The following is a 20773-nucleotide window of genomic DNA, read 5'->3' as shown; positions in this document are numbered from 1 at the left end:
GGTCCGAACACAGACACCGATCCAACTTCTCTTGAACCTCATTAGCTTTCCCCCTGTGACGTATCCACGTATACGGGAAACCTTCTAGGGGTATATCCTCCAAACCACAAGCTGATAAGGTGTCCCTGAAGCCCCTGAAACACCACTCGGGGTGGTCCACCTGCCCTTTCTTGTCGCTATGATACAAAAGGTCATTGAAATCACCAGTAACAGCCCAAGGGAGCGGAGAGGCGGCAGCAAGGTTTCTCAAAATACTCCAAGAAACCTTTCGTCTAGCTCTCTCCGGACACCCGTAAAACCCAGTCAGGCGCCAATCCCCTTTCACAAGATCGTGAATTTTGAGATCAATATGGTTTATAGAAAAGGACAGCAAAGAACAATCACTCGCTTTCCTCCAGAAAGCACAAATACCACCACTGCGACCCACACAATCAACAGCGAAGCTACCTTCAAAGCCAATCTTATTACGGATAAACTCAATACGGGACTGACTGACCAGAGTTTCGAAGAGGAATACCACGTCGGGCCGCTGAGCTCTGAGCAGCTCAGAGAGGATAGGAACTGCCTTGGCGTTGCCCAGGCCTTGACAGTTCCAGCTGAGGATTTTCATTTAAACGGGCAGACGCTAGCGCCTGCCTGTTGAGGTTGATTCTGCTGAGTTTCTGAGTGAACATTGGGGTTGATTTGCTCTTTATCTGATTTCTCATTCAATTCCTTTCCTGGGTTTTCTGTTGAGGTCGTGTCCACTTCCATTTCCTGTATCTGAATTTCCTTCATTCGACTCTCCGAACCATTCCCTCCCCTTCTCCTTTTCCGCTCATCTGACACTTCCAGCCCAAATTCCGCTAGAGTTTCAGTCTGCTGCACAACTTTGCTGGGTTCTCCTTCAAATATACTGGTTCCAAAATTGCGGGTCAAATGCTGTAAATTCTGCCTGTGACCCCCCTCGGCTTGAGTTCCCCCCTTCTGGAGGGTAGAGGGATTCTCTGAATTGGAATTCCTACCTGTACCCGAGCTTTCTTCCTCCTTCAACCAGCGCTCCCCACCTAGAAGATTCGCCCTTCTCGCTGGGGCTCTAACTGATACGTCCCAGGGCCTTGTTAAATCTTCCTCTTTGCTCTGGAAGTATATATCGCAGTGCCTGTCAAGGTGACCTATGAGTCCACATACGAAGCAGAACGTGGGTAGTTTCTCAAAGCGGAACTTAACCGTCAACCACTCCCCTCCCGCTCTTCTAACCTTCTTCTCTCGCTGCAAAGGTTTTCGGATGTCAATACTAACTCGCATACGAAGGTAACTCTGATCATGTAACCATTTATTTTTAGGATCAAAAGCCACATACGAACCCATGAAATTGCCTAGAGCCTGCGCCACAACTTCATTAAACAGAGACGGGATTAGGCCATGAACCTGAACCCAAAAATTCGTGTGAGTCATAGGAGCCGTTGCAGGTGATTCGCCTTCCTTCAGAGCATATAGAATCAAAAGATTATTTTCAAAGGTCCACGGACTGTTGTCTATAACCCAACGGAGATCATACTGGTGATAGAACCTGAAGAGGATGAGCTTACCCCCCAGTTCTGAGATGGAAAGACCTTTCCCCGGCCTCCAAAGGCTCGCCATCCGGTGCTTGAAGACTTCAAAGTTGAAATTGCGATCTGTAACCAAGGATCCAACTAAACAGAGCTCATAATTCACCTCCGTCGAGCTGTCCGATTCTTCCCCGAATTCGAAACCATCGTCGATGATTGTTAATTGCTTGAGCTGGTCCTCCATTCAAAGGCCGAGATAAGACAAGTTGTCTGAAATGGCGAACGCCGGGACAGAGAACGACGGAATCAAGGGAAAGCGGGCGAAACCCTAGAAACTCACGAGTAGCGGAAGGAGGACTCTCAACAGGAGTAAAACTCTCAACAGATTAATAAATTATATACATCTAATTTATATATAAAAAAATAAAATAAAGTAAAATAAAAGTACGGATTCTTTCACTATCAAAAAAAAAAAAAAAAGAGTACGGATTCTTTCTGCTCTCCCTCTCATTTTCCTTCCACCTCCCATTTCTTTGTCCCCATCCATCTCCGTTCAAGTTGCTGCCTCATGAGATAGAGGCCGAACCTCGCCGCCGGAATATCATTTCCCGGCGCATTCATGTCTTGTATCTTGAGCTTATATATTCAAGAGTGGGTCTATAACCTCTTCAAGTTTCTCTTTCAACAGGTTAATTAGGTATTTCATGGTTTAAGTTTTAAATTCTATGTAAATTTCAGGCAACTGCATGATTATCGTATATTTGGATTAGTCATGGGCTTGAATGAAGTTTTATGCAGTTATTTTACGATGCTAATGGCGGACGTGTTGAAAATTTAGTAGTATTGTTGGATTCTATGATTAGGAGCTGGATTGAGTCGGAAAAGGTACACCTAATTGATCCTTAGCTTTTAGTTTTTATGGATATTCACTTTGATTGTGTTTTGCATGCTTAGTCTACTCTAAAAATTACAAAATGCGAAATCTATTGGGTCTGCTTATCTCTGAGGATGAGATAGAACGAGTAACATGAACTGAGATACTGATATGCTCTAGATTGATGAATGGTAGTGCTATCGGAATCTAGTTTGATCAGTAGTACCTTTTCTTTGGTTTGAAACACATTCACTATTCTGATTCCTTCGGAAATTCAAAATTTTAGGTTCCCAAACCCAAAGTCATCTTTCTACTTTTTGTCCTTGAGATGTCAATTCCAACTTAAGAGTATTGGATAACGTTTTAATCAAAATGAATGAAAATCTTCATCCGCTATAATTATAAATTTTGGCTATAATGCAACGTGATCATATATTAGAATGCTCACAAGTTGTTTATGCATTCCTTTTGGCTCGAATGCTATATATTTCCTTCACTAGAGTATTATTTTAATCTATTCAATTAAACTTTTAAGCTGATAAAGGTGGGAGAAGTTATGCTGCATTTTCCTTGCATTAAGTCTTAAATAGCATGGTTATGTACAAGAAGTGAAGTTCAGGTTTGAGGATAGAGAATAACTCAGAGACACAAAAAAAAAATACTAAATAGAACGAAGAAACGGAAATAAACTTTCTTATTGATATATGCATTATTGAATCTACGCTGTGCTATATATCGAACTAATAGTGGAAACAGTGCTTACACAGTCTTGTGCTTTTTGGTTGATATATCCAACTACCATTTAAAGAGCTTTACAGATTTACTTGACAAGCGAAGGACGATATGGGATGGGGATTAGGTGGAGATCATTTTTCCTTTTTGTAACAGCACCAAAAATCTCAACCATGTCAAGGTTTTCTGGAGTCATTCCTGTAGGCAGTTTCCAGTCAAAATGAAACAGTAGCTGTGCCAATGGAAACTCAACATTAATCATACCATATGTTAATCCTGGGCACATCCTTCTTCCAGCACCAAATGGGAGATATTCAAAATTAGTTCCTCTGTAATCTATTGAGCTATCTATGAATCTCTCTGGATTGAATTTCTCTGCTTCATCCCAGTAATTAGGATCCCTTCCCATTGCCCATACATTAACCATAACCTTGGATTTCACAGGAATCTCATATCCATTAATCGAACATTTCTCCCTACATTCTCTTGGTAGTAACAATGGAATTGGTGGGTGTAATCTTAGAGCTTCCTTGACAACCAGTTTGAAGTAGTTGAGTTCATCAAGGCGTGATTCGTCAACATTCCCTTGTGTGCCAAAGATTCGTCTCACCTCATCTTGTGCCTTTTCAATTGCTTTTGGATTTTTCATGAGTTCCGACATAACCCATTCTATAGTAGTCGATGATGTCTCAGTGCCGGCAACAAACATGTCCTGAAGTAAATTTATTAACTTAATGAACAAGTGATGCACACTAATGTGGACTTCTTTTAATAGAAAAGCACAATCCAACTATAGGTGTCAATTCTATACACGACCTGATAAACGCAAACCCAGCATGAAATTATCAAGTTAGTATTTTATTAAGGGTAAATTTCAAATAAAACCTTTGTGGTTTCACTAACTTTAGCAAAATAAGGACTTTTTGGATTGATACTATTAAAATCACCCTTGATGACTTCAAAAATGACATATTTTAAGAACTATACTAATATTCTAAACAACTTTAATTCTTCAACTTTTTTATTTTGAGATTATTTAGATGACGTTTGGTAGAGAGAGAAAGTTAATGTTTAGAGAGAGAAAGTTCCAAAAAAGATGGTTTTCGAAAATCGAAAATGTAGTTCCATAGAAAATATAACATTGAATAACTTTAATTCTTGAAAATTTTCATTTTTAGGTCGTTAAAGATGGTTTTAATAGCATTAATCCAAGTGCGAAACCTCGATCCTCGTTTTGACAAAAAGTAAACCACAGTCTTTTATCTGAAAATTAGTGAAACCACAGAGGTTTTATTTGAAATTTGTGATTTTTGGATTGACATGAAATTGATAGACAAATTTTTTAGGTTGGTTAGGGTTGACATGTTTACTAAAAACGACATAAATATTTAAAATTATTATTATATCTTCTCATATTTTTACATGTCACTCCCATATTTTTACATGTTGTTCTTAACCAGGATAGTAAAATTATATGTGACTTGTAAATATATTACATGAACGCAACATAATATTAAGAGTTAAAGTTTGTTAAATAGATTTTAGGTGGAACTTTTGGTTGGTTAGAGTTATACTATTATATCCTTTAGAAGTATGATTATATCCTCTTATATTTTTTAATGTCACAATTAAATAGGTAGTAAAATAACATGTGACCTGCTAACACGACATACGCAATGAACACTAACCCGATTGGATTGGCACAATATATTTTAGATTGGATTAGGATTGTGTTAAATATCCCATGTTGCTAAATGAGGGAGGTATGACGTACCTTTTGTGAGTTAAGCATTTGTTTACAGGTTGATTCTTTTAACGCTCATAATTGACCCGGCACAAAACACGACTCCATGCTTGGTCTTTAATTATTTAACTCAAAACTTAAAGCTTGAGTACTAACCAGTATGGCTGCTTTGATATTGTCATCTGTTAAAGGGAATTGAAGGCCTCCTTGATCCTGAAGATTCAGAAGCACATCTACAAGATCTTCGTTACCCTCAGTCTCAGCCAGATAACTTCCAGTTGCCTTTCTAGCTCTATGTTCGTCCATGATGCTTTGAAATATTTTATCTATATTTTTATGAAGCCTCTCCAGTTTAGAGTTCATTCCACTTACCACTTGAAGAAGTTTGACAGAAGGAAACAAATCAGCAATTTTAAAACCTCCAGCAGCTTCTATCAAATCTTTAACAGCAGGTATGAATATATCTTCTCCCTCCCATATCTTACCAAATGCTGTTCTTGAAACGATACTATAGATTGAAGAATTAACCAGCTTGCTAAAATTGATAGATGATCCTGCAGCTGCACTGGAAGATATGGATGTAATGAGTTTTGATACTTGTTCTTCCCTCACTGATCTGAACGAGTCCACACGTTTTGCAGTGAGTAGCTCGACAGTGCAAATTTTCCGCATTTGTCTCCAGTAGTCTCCATAGGGTGCGAAAGCGATGTCTGAATAATTATAGGTTACAGCACTGGCTGCAAGGAGGAAGGGCCTTTGAGCGAAGGTGATATCATGGGTTTTCATCACCTCTTTGGCAGTTTCAGGTGCAGAAATGATAATATTTGTAAGTTCCCCAAGTTGAAGATGCATAATAGGTCCATAGATTTTGGCCAAGTCTCTCAGGCGGTGATGGGGAAGGGAGGTTATTAAGTGGTGGATACTCCCTATTACAGGTAACTTGGATGGTCCTGGTGGTAGATTTTTGGCTGAGTTTTTCTTCCCTAATATTGATCTTAATACCATGAAGATGAAGACTAGGAAACTCAAAAGCACTAGGAAGGAGGGGAAGTGGAGTTCCATCTCGAAAATTATGAAATAGTGAAGAAATTAATGGCTTGACTAGGAATTTGCATTTCATTCTAACACATAAATAGTGATTTGGATTACAGTTGCGTTCACATGGATCCTAATGATCACGTAAATTTGGTCATTTATCGTTAGATCTGGACAGATTAAAATCCTAAGGTGGTGATTCAAAACATCCTAAGGCTTATATTTAATGGTTACATTTCATTATCATCATGGGCTCAAAATTCAGAAGATATGGGATTTGGATTAGTTCAGTCTTTCTTATCCATTTCATGATAAATGAATTCTGTTTTTTTAGTGAGATGCGCTCACAGCCTCACGTAATATGTGTATCCTAAATTATGCTATAATTGGTAAAATTAATTTCATTTATTTGTGATATCATATTTGGGTCTAGGACAAAAACTTGTAGATCACCTAATGCAAGACTTTAAACGTTCTTTAAGAAAATTCCAACATCTTTGCTGTAAGCCATTTTTAGATCTAAAAAGATCTGCTTTTTATATTCTTATAAATGTAGGATATTTCATCAAGATTGGGATATTATATTAAAGGGTAAAGTTTAAATAAAACCTGTGTGGTTTCACTAATTTTCAGATAAAGGACTGTGGTTTACTTTTTGTCAAAACGAGGATTGAGTTTTTTAACTTTAACAAAATAAGGACTTTTTCGATTGATACTATTAAAATCATATTTGACGACTTCAAAAAAATGACATATTTTAAGAACTACTAATATTTTAAGCAACTTTAATTCTTCGACTTTTTTATTTTGAGATTGTTTAGATGATGTTTGGTAAAGAGAGAGAAAGTTAATGTTTAGAGAAAGAAAGTTCCAAAAAAGATGATCTTCGAAAATCGAAAATGCAGTTCCATAGAAAATATGACATTGAACAACTTTAATTCTTGAAAATTTTCATTTTCAGGTCGTTAAAGATGGTTTTAATAGCATTAATCCAAGTTTGAAACTTTAATCCTTGTTTTGATAAAAAGTAAACCATAATCTTTTATCTGAAAATTAGCGAAACCACAGGGGTTTTATTTGAACTTTACCCTATATTAAATAAGAACCATCCAAAGGATTAGATTTCACTCGTATTTACTTTTAAAATAAGTGTGTTACACCTAGTGAGGTGAGATTTGTACATTCAACTTTAAAGTGAAACTATACATACCACTGAACCACCATTTAATTAGTAAGTATTTTCAATAATATATATATAAATATATATATATATATATATATTTATTAAATATTTAACATATTTTCTTATTATTAAAAAAATTATTTAATCTTTTCAACATTAATCGGATGCTAAATAAGTGATTGATGCAATAAACTCTAGTTCTGTTGATGATTCTGAATTTGAGGATAGAATTATTCAAATACGATGGATTCTAACATCAAATGACTCTTACTCGTTCAAATGGATACATCGGCAAGCGAATGAGATGACACATTTGTTAGCACAGTCTTCTCATTTATCCACTTTCCCTTCTTTTTTTAATTTATTACCGAGTTATGTTTCTGATTCATTGTTACAATTTTACCATGATTTGGCTCATTAATGCATTGTTCTTTTGATTTAAAAAAAACTTTAAATATACACGAAGAAAAATTAAAAGTATAATAAATTATTGATGAGGACATCCTTTCACTAAGCCCGAGCCCGGAGCCAATAGACAAGAATAGTGAAAACCGGGAAAACCAGCCCAGCACGCGGGGCGTACTCGCCAAGGCGCGGGGCGTGAAGGAACCAATTCTCGAAGATTTTCCCAGAAGCTCAGGAACGCGGGGCGTCCGCCTAGGAGAACGGGGCGTGGATTCAGCGTCGGAGGAGAAACCAACCCAGGAGGGCAAGCACGCGGGGTGTAGTCCCGAAGACGCTCCGCGTGAAGTTCACCACCCCTGGTCACTAGAAGTAGAAGCTCCAGTACGCGGGGCGTGACTCCAGGAACGCCACGCGTAAAGTCCTCCACGAAGATTCTCCCGGATCAGGAGCCGCGTTACGCGGAGCGTACCAAGACCCACGCGGGGCGTGGACTGCTGAGAGAATACTTCTCCTACCAAGAGGGGACCAATACTGTTGGTGTTTATTTACTGTTTTGCCACCAACCCTTATTTACTAAACTACCATGGACTTTTTCCTTTCCCATCCTACCCTTAGGCATATACTTTGCCCAAAACCCTATTCATGGGTTTTTGGTCTTTATCCTTGTTATTTTGGAGAGTATTTAAACCCTCCTCTTTGTAATGTTCCTGAACTTTTTTTGAATTAAAACTAAAAGCCTCCATTGGAGCTTGGATTATCAATCCTTGGGTTTACTCAACCTTCTAGTTTAGCTAGAGAAGTTTGTATTCTTTGTTGGTTTACGATTAAAACCTTCAGTCGATTTCAATCTACATCAGTTGGTATTAGAGCCGAGTCGTTTTCCTTTCGGAGACTTCTTCTCGGAAATGGTTCAAACACGTATCACAAACGAAGCCACCGGATCCATGGAGCAACGAATTGAGGCACTAGAAGAAACGTGAAGCATATCACGGAGTCTCTAAGAGCGATAGATGAGAAGCACGGCACGAGTACCCGAGATCTTCGTCTCATCCTTGAAGAACTCACAATAACAACCCGCAATACTCAAGCTCTCTTAACCGGAGAGCCTCATCGGCGGTAAGAAGAACAAGCCCGTCCTCTACTTGACCGACAACCTACACCACCACCAAGGAGAACTTATGCACCCCAAGCCATGGACCCTCGGGTTCAAGAGGTAAGACAGACTAATCCCGTAATCATTAGAAATGCGGATAGTGATAGTGATGGGGACTTGTTTGATGATTACGATATGCCTAGGATTGCTAGGAATATGGGGATTAGGATGGATGATAATGCTATGCATGATAGACCTAGACATGATGTGCATGTGAAGGATGTTGTTGGTCCCGCGCATGTGCGTGCCTGGAATATGGATATTGTGCATAATGATGTTGTAGGTGGTTATGAGAGGGAGAATGTTGGTTTGAATGACCCGTATGGGGGTCGGGGTAATGAAAGAGGCGGATATAGAGGCGAGCCGAATGTGAGAATGGGGTTTGGAGTGAATTTTGAGAGGGACGACGCCTTCAAATTGAAAGTAAACTTACCGTCATTCGGGGGAGAACTCGACATAGAGGGTTTTCTCGATTGGTTGTTAGAGGTGGAACGATTCTTTGACTATGCGGGTATACCGGAGGATTGGAAAGTCCGTTTGGTAGCTTACCGATTAAAATGAGGAGCTTCAGTTTGGTGGGATAATATGAAGGAGGGGAGAAGTGTTGAAACACCTTTCCATATGATTTTGATTTGAAAAATTATTTATGTAATTGATAAAAATATTCTAACACATTAAATTTAAATGCTTTGATTTATTCACACTAATGTGTTTGTTCAATGTTGAGTTAATTTGATTTATAAGACATTAAGATAAAAATCCTAAAGGCCCATAAGAGGAAGTCAAGCCCAAGTCAATAGATCAAGACCTCACGGCCTAGGAAGACAAAACACAGTCGTTCTAAGCAAAGCACTAGCTCAGCGTGAAGAAGGATCGAGAAGCCTTCTATCAATTGCTTCAAGATGAAGCTGCTGAGTTGAACGACAAGAAGTACAAGTCAACGGGAGAATAGAACCAACTTGTAGACAAAGTATTTCTACTTTGGGTAAAGCTCAGAAGACGTAGTAAGCTGTCTGGAGGACTTTACTATAAATGGCGAAACATTCTGTTCATCTGACGAAAAGCTGCTGAGCACTTCCATAGACAGAAGATACAAGAATTTTATTGGCCAACGACACTGAGCATGTCCAGAATGATAGCGAAAGGAAGCCGTTATCCTCCAACGGTTATTTCGAAATTCGAAATCACCGGTGTTCGAAGTGTCACTATAAATAGGCCTTTCAAATGCTTCATTCGATGCAGATCTTCAATCAAGTCGAAACGCTGACCAATTTCATACTTGAAGTTCTGTGAGAAAAGCAAAGCAAATCTTACACCAATTCCAATCATTGTGTAAAAGTCTAGAGTGATTTCATTCGTCTAAAGTGTCTTAGCAATTGTTGTTTAGGACAAACACTTTATCATTTCTAGAAGAATAGAAAGGAGAAGTTGAGTACTCGGTTATAGTACTCAGCGGTAGTTATAGGAGTGAGTAGAGGAATAGAGGAAGGTACTCTTATATACTCAGCTTCTATTGTAAAAGGTTTCATGCTCTACCTTTAAAGAGCTCAGTAGAGGATTCAAAAAGCTCGGAACGAGTTCCGGGGACTGGACGTAGGCGGAGAGGCCGAACTAGGATATGTCTGCTGAGTAACATATTTCTAACCTTTAAACTCCTTTATATATTGCTTGCTATAAAACTAACTAAGTAACGAACTGACGCTGAGTTGAGTGCACTAAGAAGCTGAGTTCAGAAATAGACTTAAGTCCTATCTCCTGACTCAAGGAAAGAAGCAGACTTAGTCACCAGTTGACTAAGCTTGTGTCTTAAATCTACTTAGCGCCGTTGTGTAAACCTTTTCTCAAAGAAAAGAAGTCAGCCTTAACGGACAAAATTTTAAATAGTTCCTATCCCCCCCCTTGGAACTAACCTTGTCACGTTATACGGGACCAACAAGTGGTATCAGAGCTTTAAAAGCTCACTGAGCAAGATATAACTATCTTAAGCTGATCCCCATAATGGCTGAGAACAGCACTCGTTTCCTCCCAGGAAATCAGACAACTCTGATTCTTCCTGAGGGACTGTCCATTACTCGGCCTCCTCTGTTCTTCGGGTCTAACTACAACTTTTGGAAGAACAAAATGAAAAATTTCATTCAGGCAACAAATATGAGTGCATGGCTTTCTATAGTCCAAGGCCCTTTATTCCTGTTGAAACTATTGACGGCCAAACGGTTGTTAAAGTTGAGACTAAGTGGACAGAGGATGATCTCAAGAAGCTACAAAATCATGCTTCGGCTATAAACATGCTTCACTGTGCGTTAGATGCTGCAGAGTACAACAAGATTTCTGGTTGTGAGTCAGCGCAGGAGATCTGGAAGAAACTGGAGGTCACCTATGAAGGAACCAACAAAGTTAAGGAGTCCAAGGTGAACCAGCATATGAGGCTGTACGAGCTGTTTGAAATGAATGATGATGAAGGAATCTCTGAAATGAACTCAAGATTCACAAACATTATCAACGAGCTCAAAAGACTTGGCAAGATCTTTACTGAGGAAGAGCAAGTCAAGAAGATACTGAGGAGTCTTCCCAAAAGCTGGCAAGCCAAGACAACTGCTGTTGAGGAAGCTCAAGACTTGACCACCTACAAGTATGATGAACTCATTGGATCTCTGCTGACCCATGAGATCTCAATGAAGAATTTTGAGGTGAAGGAGAAGTCTGAGGACAAGAAGCAAAAGTCTCTTGTCATGAAAGCTGACTCCACTGATGGGAGCTCAACAGACGATGAAGAGATGGCCATGTTCACTAGAAAGATAAAAAGGCTGTTCAGAAAGAATTATAAATACTCCAAGAAGCCTTACAAGAAGTTTGACAAGTACAAAGCTGAGTCTAGCGACAACAAATACAAGAAGGACAGCTCAAAGCCCATCACATGCTTTGAATATCATCAAACTGGCCATATCAAATCAAGCTGTCCTACCTAGAGGAAGGAAAATAAGAACAACAAGAAGGCAATGGTGGCAACCTAGAGTGATAGTGATGATTCATCATCATCAGGAGCTGATGCCACTGAGTCAGCAAAGATCTGCTTCATGGCAGATGAGCTTGATGAGCCTTGTGTTTCTGAGCATGCTGACCCCTCCATTGCATCTGACGATGAGGCACACTCAACTGAGGTAATATCACTACCCTTGCTCAGAAATGAAATGATAAATGCCCTGAGTGACCTCTACACACTTATCAAAAAGTGTAACAAGAAGGTTAGAGCACTCAGCAGGCGATGTGACGAGATTGAAGAGGTCAAACTGAGTGACCTTCGATATCTTCTCTAAGACAACTCAACTTTGCATAGCAACGTAGAAACTATGCATAAGTTTGTCTCTGAGGTCCAATCAGATTCTAAGAAACTGAGAAAGGATGTCACATCTATTCAGAATCAATTCAAGGTTCCGAATAAAAGAAATATTCCTCGGAACACTCAGTACCAAAGTAGTAGTCAGCAGAGATGGAATCCTCAGCGGAATGTCCATTGTGACTTCTGTGGGAAGAAAGGACACACCACAAAGGTGTGCTGGCAAGCTCAGCACTGGGGTGCTGACTAGTCAGTGAGATATCCCAAACGGAAGGTCAGCTGTGACTTCTGTGGGAAAAATGGACACACTTGTCCAAGTATGTCGTCATAAGATTAAGTATGATGCTTTACCTGCTGAGCCTAACAAACAAGGACCCAAAAAGACTTGGGTACCTAAAGATAACTAGCTATATTACAGGTAAGCCTGAGATGTGCTGAGAAGTCAAAGATGTGGTACATTGACAGCGCATGCTCGAGGTATATGACTGGTGATGGAACTCAGTTCATCAGACTTGTGCGTAAACGAGGTGGAAGTGTAAGCTTCGGAGACAACAAAAAGGGTAAGATAGTAGGGTCAGGAACCGTTGGTGGAAATCTTACTATTGAGTCAGTCTCCCTAGTCAGCGGACTTAAATATAACTTACTCAGCGTAGCTCAACTATGTGATAATGGGAGAAAAGTTATATTTGATGACACTGGATGTAAAATACTCGAGGGAAAAACAAATGAATTGATTTTAACTGCCCCTCGTATTGATAATGTCTTTATGCTAAATTTGGAAAAGAAATTTTCAAAAAAATGTATACTTAGTGTCAAAAGAAGAAAATTCCTAGCTATGGCATAGGAGACTTGATCATGTAAGCATGGACCTCCTGGCCAAATTAGCAAGAAAGCAATTAGTTGAGGGACTGCCAGAACTTAAGTTCGAAAATGATCAATTATACTACGCTTGTCAGGCTGGAAAACAAACTAAAACGTATTTTCATAGTAAAAACATTGTCTCAACCAAGCGTCCACTAGAGTTGCTACACTTGGATCTCTTAGGTCCAGTCCAACCGCTGAGCTTGGGTGGTAGAAGATTTTTCTTGGTCATTGTAGATGACTTTTCTCGGTACACTTGGATCATCTTGCTGAGTAGCAAGGATGAAACCTTTGAGACGTTTTCAACTTTAGTAAGAAAACTTGAAAATGGCAAAGACCTTAAGTTAGCTCACATCCGAAGTGATAATAGTGGAGAATTTAAAAACCAATATTTTGTTGAATTCTGTGAAGCCAGCGGCATTGACCATAATTTTTCTGCTCCTAGAACGCCTCAATAGAATGGGGTAGTTGAAAGGAAAAACAGAACCTTGGTTGAAATAGCCAGGACAATGCTGAGTGAGCATAGGCTTCCAAAGTACTTTTGGGGAGAAGCTGTCAACACAGTGTGCTACATACTTAATAGGGCTCTAGTCAGACCCATATTAAAGAAGAGTCCCTACGAACTTTGAAAAGGATGAAAGCCCAACATTGGATACTTTCGTGCCTTCGGCTGTAAATGTTTTATTCTAAATACCAAAGACAGCCTTGCTAAGTTTGATTCAAAAACTGATGAAGCTATCTTTTTAGGCTACTCAACAAACAACAAAGAATATAGAGTTTTCAATAAACGAACTCAGGTCCTAGAAGAGTCAGTACACGTTGAGTTCGATGAAACTAACCCTGCAGGAAAAGATAAGCAGCTGACTGAGGATGATCCATACTCAACACCCGCTGACCAAGAAACAGCCGCTGAGTCACTACCTCAAGGGCTGACCAAAGGTAAAAGCGAAACTCAAATTGTTTTCACTGACCAATATATACCTGCAGAGATTGTTGAAACACAACCAGCTCAAGACATCACTCTTCCAAAAGAGATCAGAATACCAAGAGGACACTCAGAAAGTGCCATTCTTGATGCTGCTGAAAACACCCTGATGACAAGAAATCAACTCAGGAGATACCTCAGCAACGTAGCATTCGTCTCAGTTCAGGAACCAAAGAACTTCTCTAAAGCTGAGCACGATGAGTTCTGGATGAGTGCAATGCAAGAAGAACTTGATCAGTTCAGAAGAAATGAAGTATGGGACTTAGTGCCAAATCCAAGAAGCTAGAAGACCATAGGAACAAGATGGGTCTTTCGCAACAAGCTAGATGAACAAGGGAACTTGGTCAGGAACAAAGCAAGACTTGTAGCTCAAGGCTACAGTCAGCAAGAAGGTATTGACTACGGTGAGACCTTCGCCCCAGTGGCAAGGCTAGAGGCTATAAGAATTTTATGTGCATATGCAAGTTATATGAACTTTAAATTATTTCAAATGGATGTTAAGAGTGCATTCCTTAATGGAGTTATAAACGAGGAAGTCTATGTTAATCAGCCTCCAGGGTTTGAGGATCCTAAGTTCCCAAACCAAGTTTATAAGCTCAAAAAGGCTCTGTATGGTCTCAAGAAAGCACCACGTGCTTGGTATGAGAGACTGACCAGTTTCCTGCTGACTATAAATTATGTCAGAGGTAAAGCTGATACAACCTTATTCATTAAGAGGAAGGGTAAAGATACCCTACTAGCTTAGATATATGTTGATGACATTATTTTTGGTGCCACTAACGAGTCCATGTGCAAGGAATTTAGTAAGCAGATGCAGACTGAGTTTGAAATGTCAATGATGGGAGAACTCAACTTCTTCCTTGGACTTCAAATCAAACAAGGGAAAATGGCATCTTCATCAGTCAAACTAAGTATGCTAAGGAGATATTGAAGAAGTATGAACTTGAGAATTGCAAGTCAATATCTACCCCTATGGGCGTTGACATTGTCCTCTGCGCTGACGAAAATGGTAAGTCAGTAGACAGCAAATTATACCGAGGTATGATTGGTTCTCTACTCTACTTAACTGCTAGTAGGCCGGACATTCAGTTCTCAGTATGTTATTGTGCTAGATATCAATCTAACCCTAAGGAATCTCATTACATAGCTGTAAAAAGAATCCTTAGATATTTGCAAGGCTCAGTGAATGCAGGTTTGTGGTATCCCAATACTCATGATTTCACACTCATTGGATACACTGACGCTGACTACGAACGAGACAAGCTTGAACGAAAAAGCACCTCAAGAGGATGCCACTTCCTTGGAATCTGTCTTGTGTCCTGGTTCAGTAAGAAGTAGGCGTCATTAGCCATGTCAACCACTGAAGCTGAGTACATTGCTGCTGGAAGCTGTGTTGCTCAAGTCCTATGGATTAAGCAACAACTAGAAGATTATGGCGTTCAGACTAAAACAATTGAAGTCAAATGTGACAACAAGAGTGCCATTGACCTATCAAAGAACCCAATCCAACACAGCAGGATGAAGCACGTCAGCATAAGACATCACTTCATCAGAGATCATGTACTCAATGGAGAGATCAAGCTGACCTATGTCCCAACGGATGAGCAGCTTGCTGATATCTTCACAAAGCCACTGCCTCGTGAAAAATTCAACATACTTAGAGAAGCCATTGGTATGTTTAATCCTCTTCAATAAATTCTAAGTATAATATGTGATATATGCATGCTGAGTGAATTACCATGCTGAATGATTTGTGCTAAATCAATAACTATTACATGTTGAGTAGATATACACGCTGAGTGGTTATCTTAAGCTGAGCTACTAAGCACACGAATGATTCCTTTGCGTAAAACTAACTACTCAGAACATTAAACGTTTGGAATCCTTAACACTGAGTAAAGATCCGTTGCAAAATTTAATGCGAAATACGCGAATTAAATAGCCACCTAGGATGACGTAAGCGCAATAATTAGAAAATACAGAATGTGTCATAAATACCAGAATCTTTGTCGATTGAGTATCTCGAGGTCAAATGGCCACCTCAACGCTTCAGATCAACTTGACACCTCTATAAATAGTGGACGAATTCCCACTTTTACCTCTTTACGCTTAGAAATTTCTGGTATTCAAATACTCTCTTCTCTAAAAAATTCTCAAACTTCTCTAAGAATCATGTCTAACGATTCTCAAAATGTCTCCGGTGCCGATTACGACGAAAACCGCTCCGATGAAAATCCTCCATCTCCTGCTCAGCAGGAATATTGCGAGACTCCCACCAAGTCTCAAGAAACTAGTCAGCGTTGTTAAGCCCAAAATATACCTAAAATATCATATATAAATACGTTAAATTTACATTGTAATCGTGCTATTTATATTCATTTAGAGTACTTTTACGTCTTTATTTACTTCTTTGATGCAAGGTACCTAATTATTTGGTTAAATCCAAATAGGAGCTAAAACGGAGCAAAAACGAGGAAAAACCTAAGTTACGTGCCGAAAGATGGGGAAGAATGCCCCTATCACGACTGAGATTTTCAGAATCTCAGTCGCGACACGCGAATGCCAGTCACTGGAAAATCGAAGTTTTCAGCTCGCCCCTTCACCCCCTGTCGCGACTGAGATTCTCGGAATCTCATATGAGACAGCGAAGAATTCTGCACAGATTTCACATGTTTAATTCCAAAAAACGCGTCTGTTCGTTTGGATAAAAGCGACCCTTCACCAGCGGACACGACCCTTCAATTACAACCCTTCACCAACTATAAATAAGTGATCCATTTCAAAAATCAATGTTGTTGGCTTAGTTAGAAAAGTTAGAGAAATCAGATAGTTATTATGTTGAGTTTCTGATTCAGAAAGAGTCAGAAAGTTAGATTTCATTTCTGTATAAACAAACTTGATGTACATAAGTTGTTATTAGATTAGTTATAAACACAGTAGTATTAGTTTAGTTTCAAAGGTTGATCAGAGATAAGTTTTCATTCTGGTAGTGGACTGACCGGTCTCTATTCCGAAGATTCAGCGAGAAGAACTAACGGCTGAAGCGCAAAGAGGTCTGACAAACCTACGGAGTTTGAGGGAAAGATTGACAACCCGGTCTCTCTGTTAACTTATGAAGATTCACAATTCACTAATAATATATTTATTTTATACAATATTTCTTCCTGTTGTTATTTTGATATTGTTCTGACAAAATGATTTTCAAAATGATAAATTGGTGTTTTTATTAAAACGTTTTATACAATCATATTTATAAAGAAACTTTGTTGAACACTTGAAAGAATTAGTTTTTACGGAAGATATGATCATGACCGCGGCTTATCGGATATAAAATACTAATTTGATTAAGGTAGAAATCTGCTCCGACCCAGAGAGATTTCTACGGTTCAAAGCTATTTAATTGCATAAATTCTTGTATTATTACATGTTCATAATCTTACCAAAGTTATAGTTGCTTTCTTTGCTTAATGTGAATTAGTTTTATACCTTTGATTTATTCCAAATATGAAAGCGTCTGTCTTGTAATCAAAATCTCAAGACAGAATTGTTCTCTAAGTTCAATATAATATTCTCATCTAATCCTAATTAGTCCAAACCAATACAATCAATTAAACGATTTTCTTTAGTTAAACCTAAAGACGTGAATAAAACTGAATTGAATAAGTTTTTAGCAGTGTTATCAGGCTCGGACCGGACCGGCCGGTCCGATCGGTCGAACCGGAAACCGATAAGGAAGCCGGTCCGAGCCTGTCCGGTTATTTCAACATTGAAATAACCGGAGAGACCCGGGTTTGGATCGGGACCCGACGGTTGGCCCGGGAACCGGTGTGACCCCGGGTCTCTAAGACAAGCAGAAAAATTTTTGGGCGGGCGATGGAATTTGAGGCGCGGGCTGGGTAATTTGAATTTTGTAAGGCATGGAATTTATAGGCGGGCTGGAATTTTGGTTTAGGCGGGCAATAAATTTTGGATTAAGACAAAAATAAAAATTAATTGAAAATTAAGGGCTGGAATGGAATTATAAAAATTAATGGGTTAATACACATATTTGCCCCTGTGTTTTCGTGGAAAAACAGATTTACCCTTAAATCAAATAAACCCATAAAATTATCCCTGAATTTTCCATAAACCTGCAATTATACCATAATCTGACGGAGCTGCTAAACGGCGATGACATCAAACCTTCTTGTCTCCAAAAAAATTGGATGACGACAATCAAAATTCATTTGGTTTCTTATTGTTTTCTATTGCTATTGTTTTTGGATTAATTAGGAGGTTTAGACGCCATTTTATTAGGTTGATTGAGCTTTTATGAAAATGAATTTTGACCAATCTGTTCTTCTAATTTGCTTTTAATCGAAATTGAATGTGCATATTTTTTTCTGTTTGTGATTGGTTGTTCTTTTCTGAAGTTTTTCTGGAGATAAGAAGGTTTGATGTCATCGCCGTTTAGCAGCTCTGTCAGATTAGGGTATAATTGCAGGTTTATGAAAAATTTAGGGATAGTTTTGTGGGTTTATTTGATTTAAGGGCAAATCTGTTTTTCCGAGAAAACACAAGGGCAAATATGTGTATTAACCCAAAATTAATAGTAAAAGGGGTGAAGTTATAGAATCTTAATTTGGTGCGGCATTCGCGTCGCCCACGTCGTGCGGGTGCGCCCCTAACCCAATGGTCAATCGATTGCACCCCCCTGCGCGTGAGAGGGCATTTTCCCTAGTAATTGGTTAAAGGCTTGTAAAGTCCATTTGCTTATAAACTAGTTAAGTTCTCATTTCTTTCCTATGTGGGATGTAAGTGTTTAATTTCATTTTATCTTCTTCCAAATCATTTCAAGTGATTCACTTTGAGCATCAATTTCTCATTCACCATTTGTCCGTTTTGAGTTTATAATATATTTTTAAAAAGATCTTATGACATAGAATACATTGATATATTTCAATTTATTCAGAATTTAATTTATTCATTATATATTTAAGACTAAAATTACCAAAAAATAACAAATCAAAAGTTGTTTATAATTTATTTTGGATATATATAATGTATAAAAATATTTTTAAATTAATTATATATATTTAATATATATAAATATTATTTATTTATTTATTACGTCATCTGGTTCGACCAATCCGAGCCATCCGGTTCGACCAAGTGACCCGTGACCCAGTCATCAATCCGGTTTGATGTCCGGTCCGGTTCTAATAACATTGGTTTTTAGTTAAAAAGCGTTCCCTGTGGGTTCGATATCTTTTATTACTACAAGCGTATACCGTGCACTTGCGGAAATCGCTCAACAAGTTTTTGGCGCCGTTGTCGGGGAACGCCAAAATTTTTAACAAAAAATTAGATTTTTCGTGTTTTATTTCGAATCTAGGTTTATACATACTTATTTTAATTTTTGTAATTTATTAATTTTAATTTACTAACATATTTATTTTTATCAAATTCTGTTTTGTAGGTAGTTTCAGTTCGTGTACGATTTCAGGTTCATGCGCAGTTCTCGAAGTTCAGGCATTGTACCAGACCCTATAGACCCAGAAATTGAAAAAACCATTAGAAAGAACAAGAAAAACAAGAAAAACAAAAATAAGACTCTAGTAAAAACAAACACCGAGCCAGATATTATGGCAGACCCACCAACACTTATGGATTACGCTAGGCCAGGTGTGGCCGGTGTAACCAATAGTATCGTTAGACCCAGAATCACCTCAAACCAATTTGAAATTAAGCCAGCTTTGCTTAATATGTTGCAAAATAATGTAACATTTTACGGGTTACCTAACGAAAATCCTAACACCCATTTGACAAATTTCCTTGAAATTTGTGACACTTTTAAAATCCCAGATGTGACTGTCGAAGCAATCAAACTTCCCCTTTTTCCTTTCACTTTGAAGGATAGAGCCAAAGAGTGGTTAACTTCGATGCCAGGCGCAACGTTTGCAACTTGGGAACAATTAGCCCAAGCTTTTTTATCAAAATATTTTCCTTTAGCAAAAACCTTAAGAGTCATAAAAGAGTTAACATCTTTTTCTCAAAATGATAATGAGACTCTTTATGAGACTTGGGAGCGTTTTAAAGAACTTCAACGTTTATGCCCACACCACCAATTATCCGCTGAACTTCTAATGCAAACATTTTATAATAGACTAAATCCTACAACTAGAGGTTCATTAGATGCTATGTCGGGAGGGCTATTTATGAAGAAAACATCAGCCCAAGCAAGAGAATTTTTGGAGGAAATGGCAATCAACAGCAGTATGTGGCCCACGGAACGTGGACATATACCGGTGGCGAAACCATCATCCTCAGCCTCATCATCAGTTAAAGATATAGTAGAACTTGATCCAGTCGCAATGTTACAAGCCCAATTTTCTGCCTTATCGCACAAAATTGATAGGTTTATGGCACCATGCGATACCAATGGTAATCCAATCCAAACGGAAGTGGATTATGAAAATATGAGTGAGATCGAACAGGTAAATTTTGTCCAAGGGCAAAACCAAACTAATAATCCTTACTCTAATACTTATAATTCTGGATGGAGTAATCATCCTAACTTTAACTGGAAAGATAATAATAATGCAAGTGCTAATCAAAATCGTACCAGTAATTATCAAAATCAGTCAAGAGATACGATTAGCACTTTATCTTCTAAAATCGACAAATTTATAGATGCTATCAATGGAAAAATAAGTAATCATGACGATGGTTTTAAAAGGATCGAAAATAAATTCGATCAGCTTATTAAAAACCACTCATCTAGCATCCATAATATGGAGGTTCAAATTGGTCAACTTGCTAAATCAATTCCATCCCGAAAAGAGGGAAGTCTTCCCAGCCATACGGAAGAAAATCCGAAAGAGCAGGTAAAGGCTATCACTCTTCGTTCAGGGAAAAATTATCTAGGTCCGGAAATGCCCGGAGATGCAACATTA

General features: G+C 38.5%; 1 protein-coding gene, 1 long non-coding RNA gene and 1 other non-coding gene across 3 annotated transcripts; 1 reads left to right on the top strand and 2 right to left on the bottom strand.

Moving 5' to 3' along the window:
• Positions 1–1997: 1997 nt before the first annotated feature.
• On the top strand, positions 1998–5727 carry LOC136219217 (uncharacterized). Its single transcript, XR_010684076.1, has 4 exons — positions 1998–2229; positions 2331–2417; positions 5074–5334; positions 5431–5727. It is a non-coding gene; the product is annotated as an uncharacterized lncRNA (long non-coding RNA).
• LOC136219216 (cytochrome P450 71D445-like) lies at positions 3084–5944 on the bottom strand. The gene is made up of 2 exons (XM_066006505.1): positions 5039–5944; positions 3084–3850 (listed from the first exon to the last, which is right to left on the bottom strand). Exons 1-2 carry the CDS (start codon positions 5942–5944, stop codon positions 3227–3229), a joined length of 1530 nt encoding a protein of 509 aa, XP_065862577.1. The 3' UTR covers positions 3084–3226.
• Positions 5945–19840: 13896 nt separating this feature from the next.
• Positions 19841–19947, bottom strand: LOC136221132 (small nucleolar RNA R71). The gene has a single exon (XR_010684919.1). It is a non-coding gene; the product is annotated as a small nucleolar RNA R71 (small nucleolar RNA).
• Between the last annotated feature and the right edge of the window lie 826 nt (positions 19948–20773).

This window comes from Euphorbia lathyris, chromosome 2 (genome assembly GCF_963576675.1).
Source record: "Euphorbia lathyris chromosome 2, ddEupLath1.1, whole genome shotgun sequence".
NCBI classification, from domain to species: domain Eukaryota; kingdom Viridiplantae; phylum Streptophyta; class Magnoliopsida; order Malpighiales; family Euphorbiaceae; genus Euphorbia; species Euphorbia lathyris.
The sequence above is the reverse complement of the archived record's forward strand: the minus strand, read 5'-3'. Positions and strand labels throughout refer to the sequence as shown.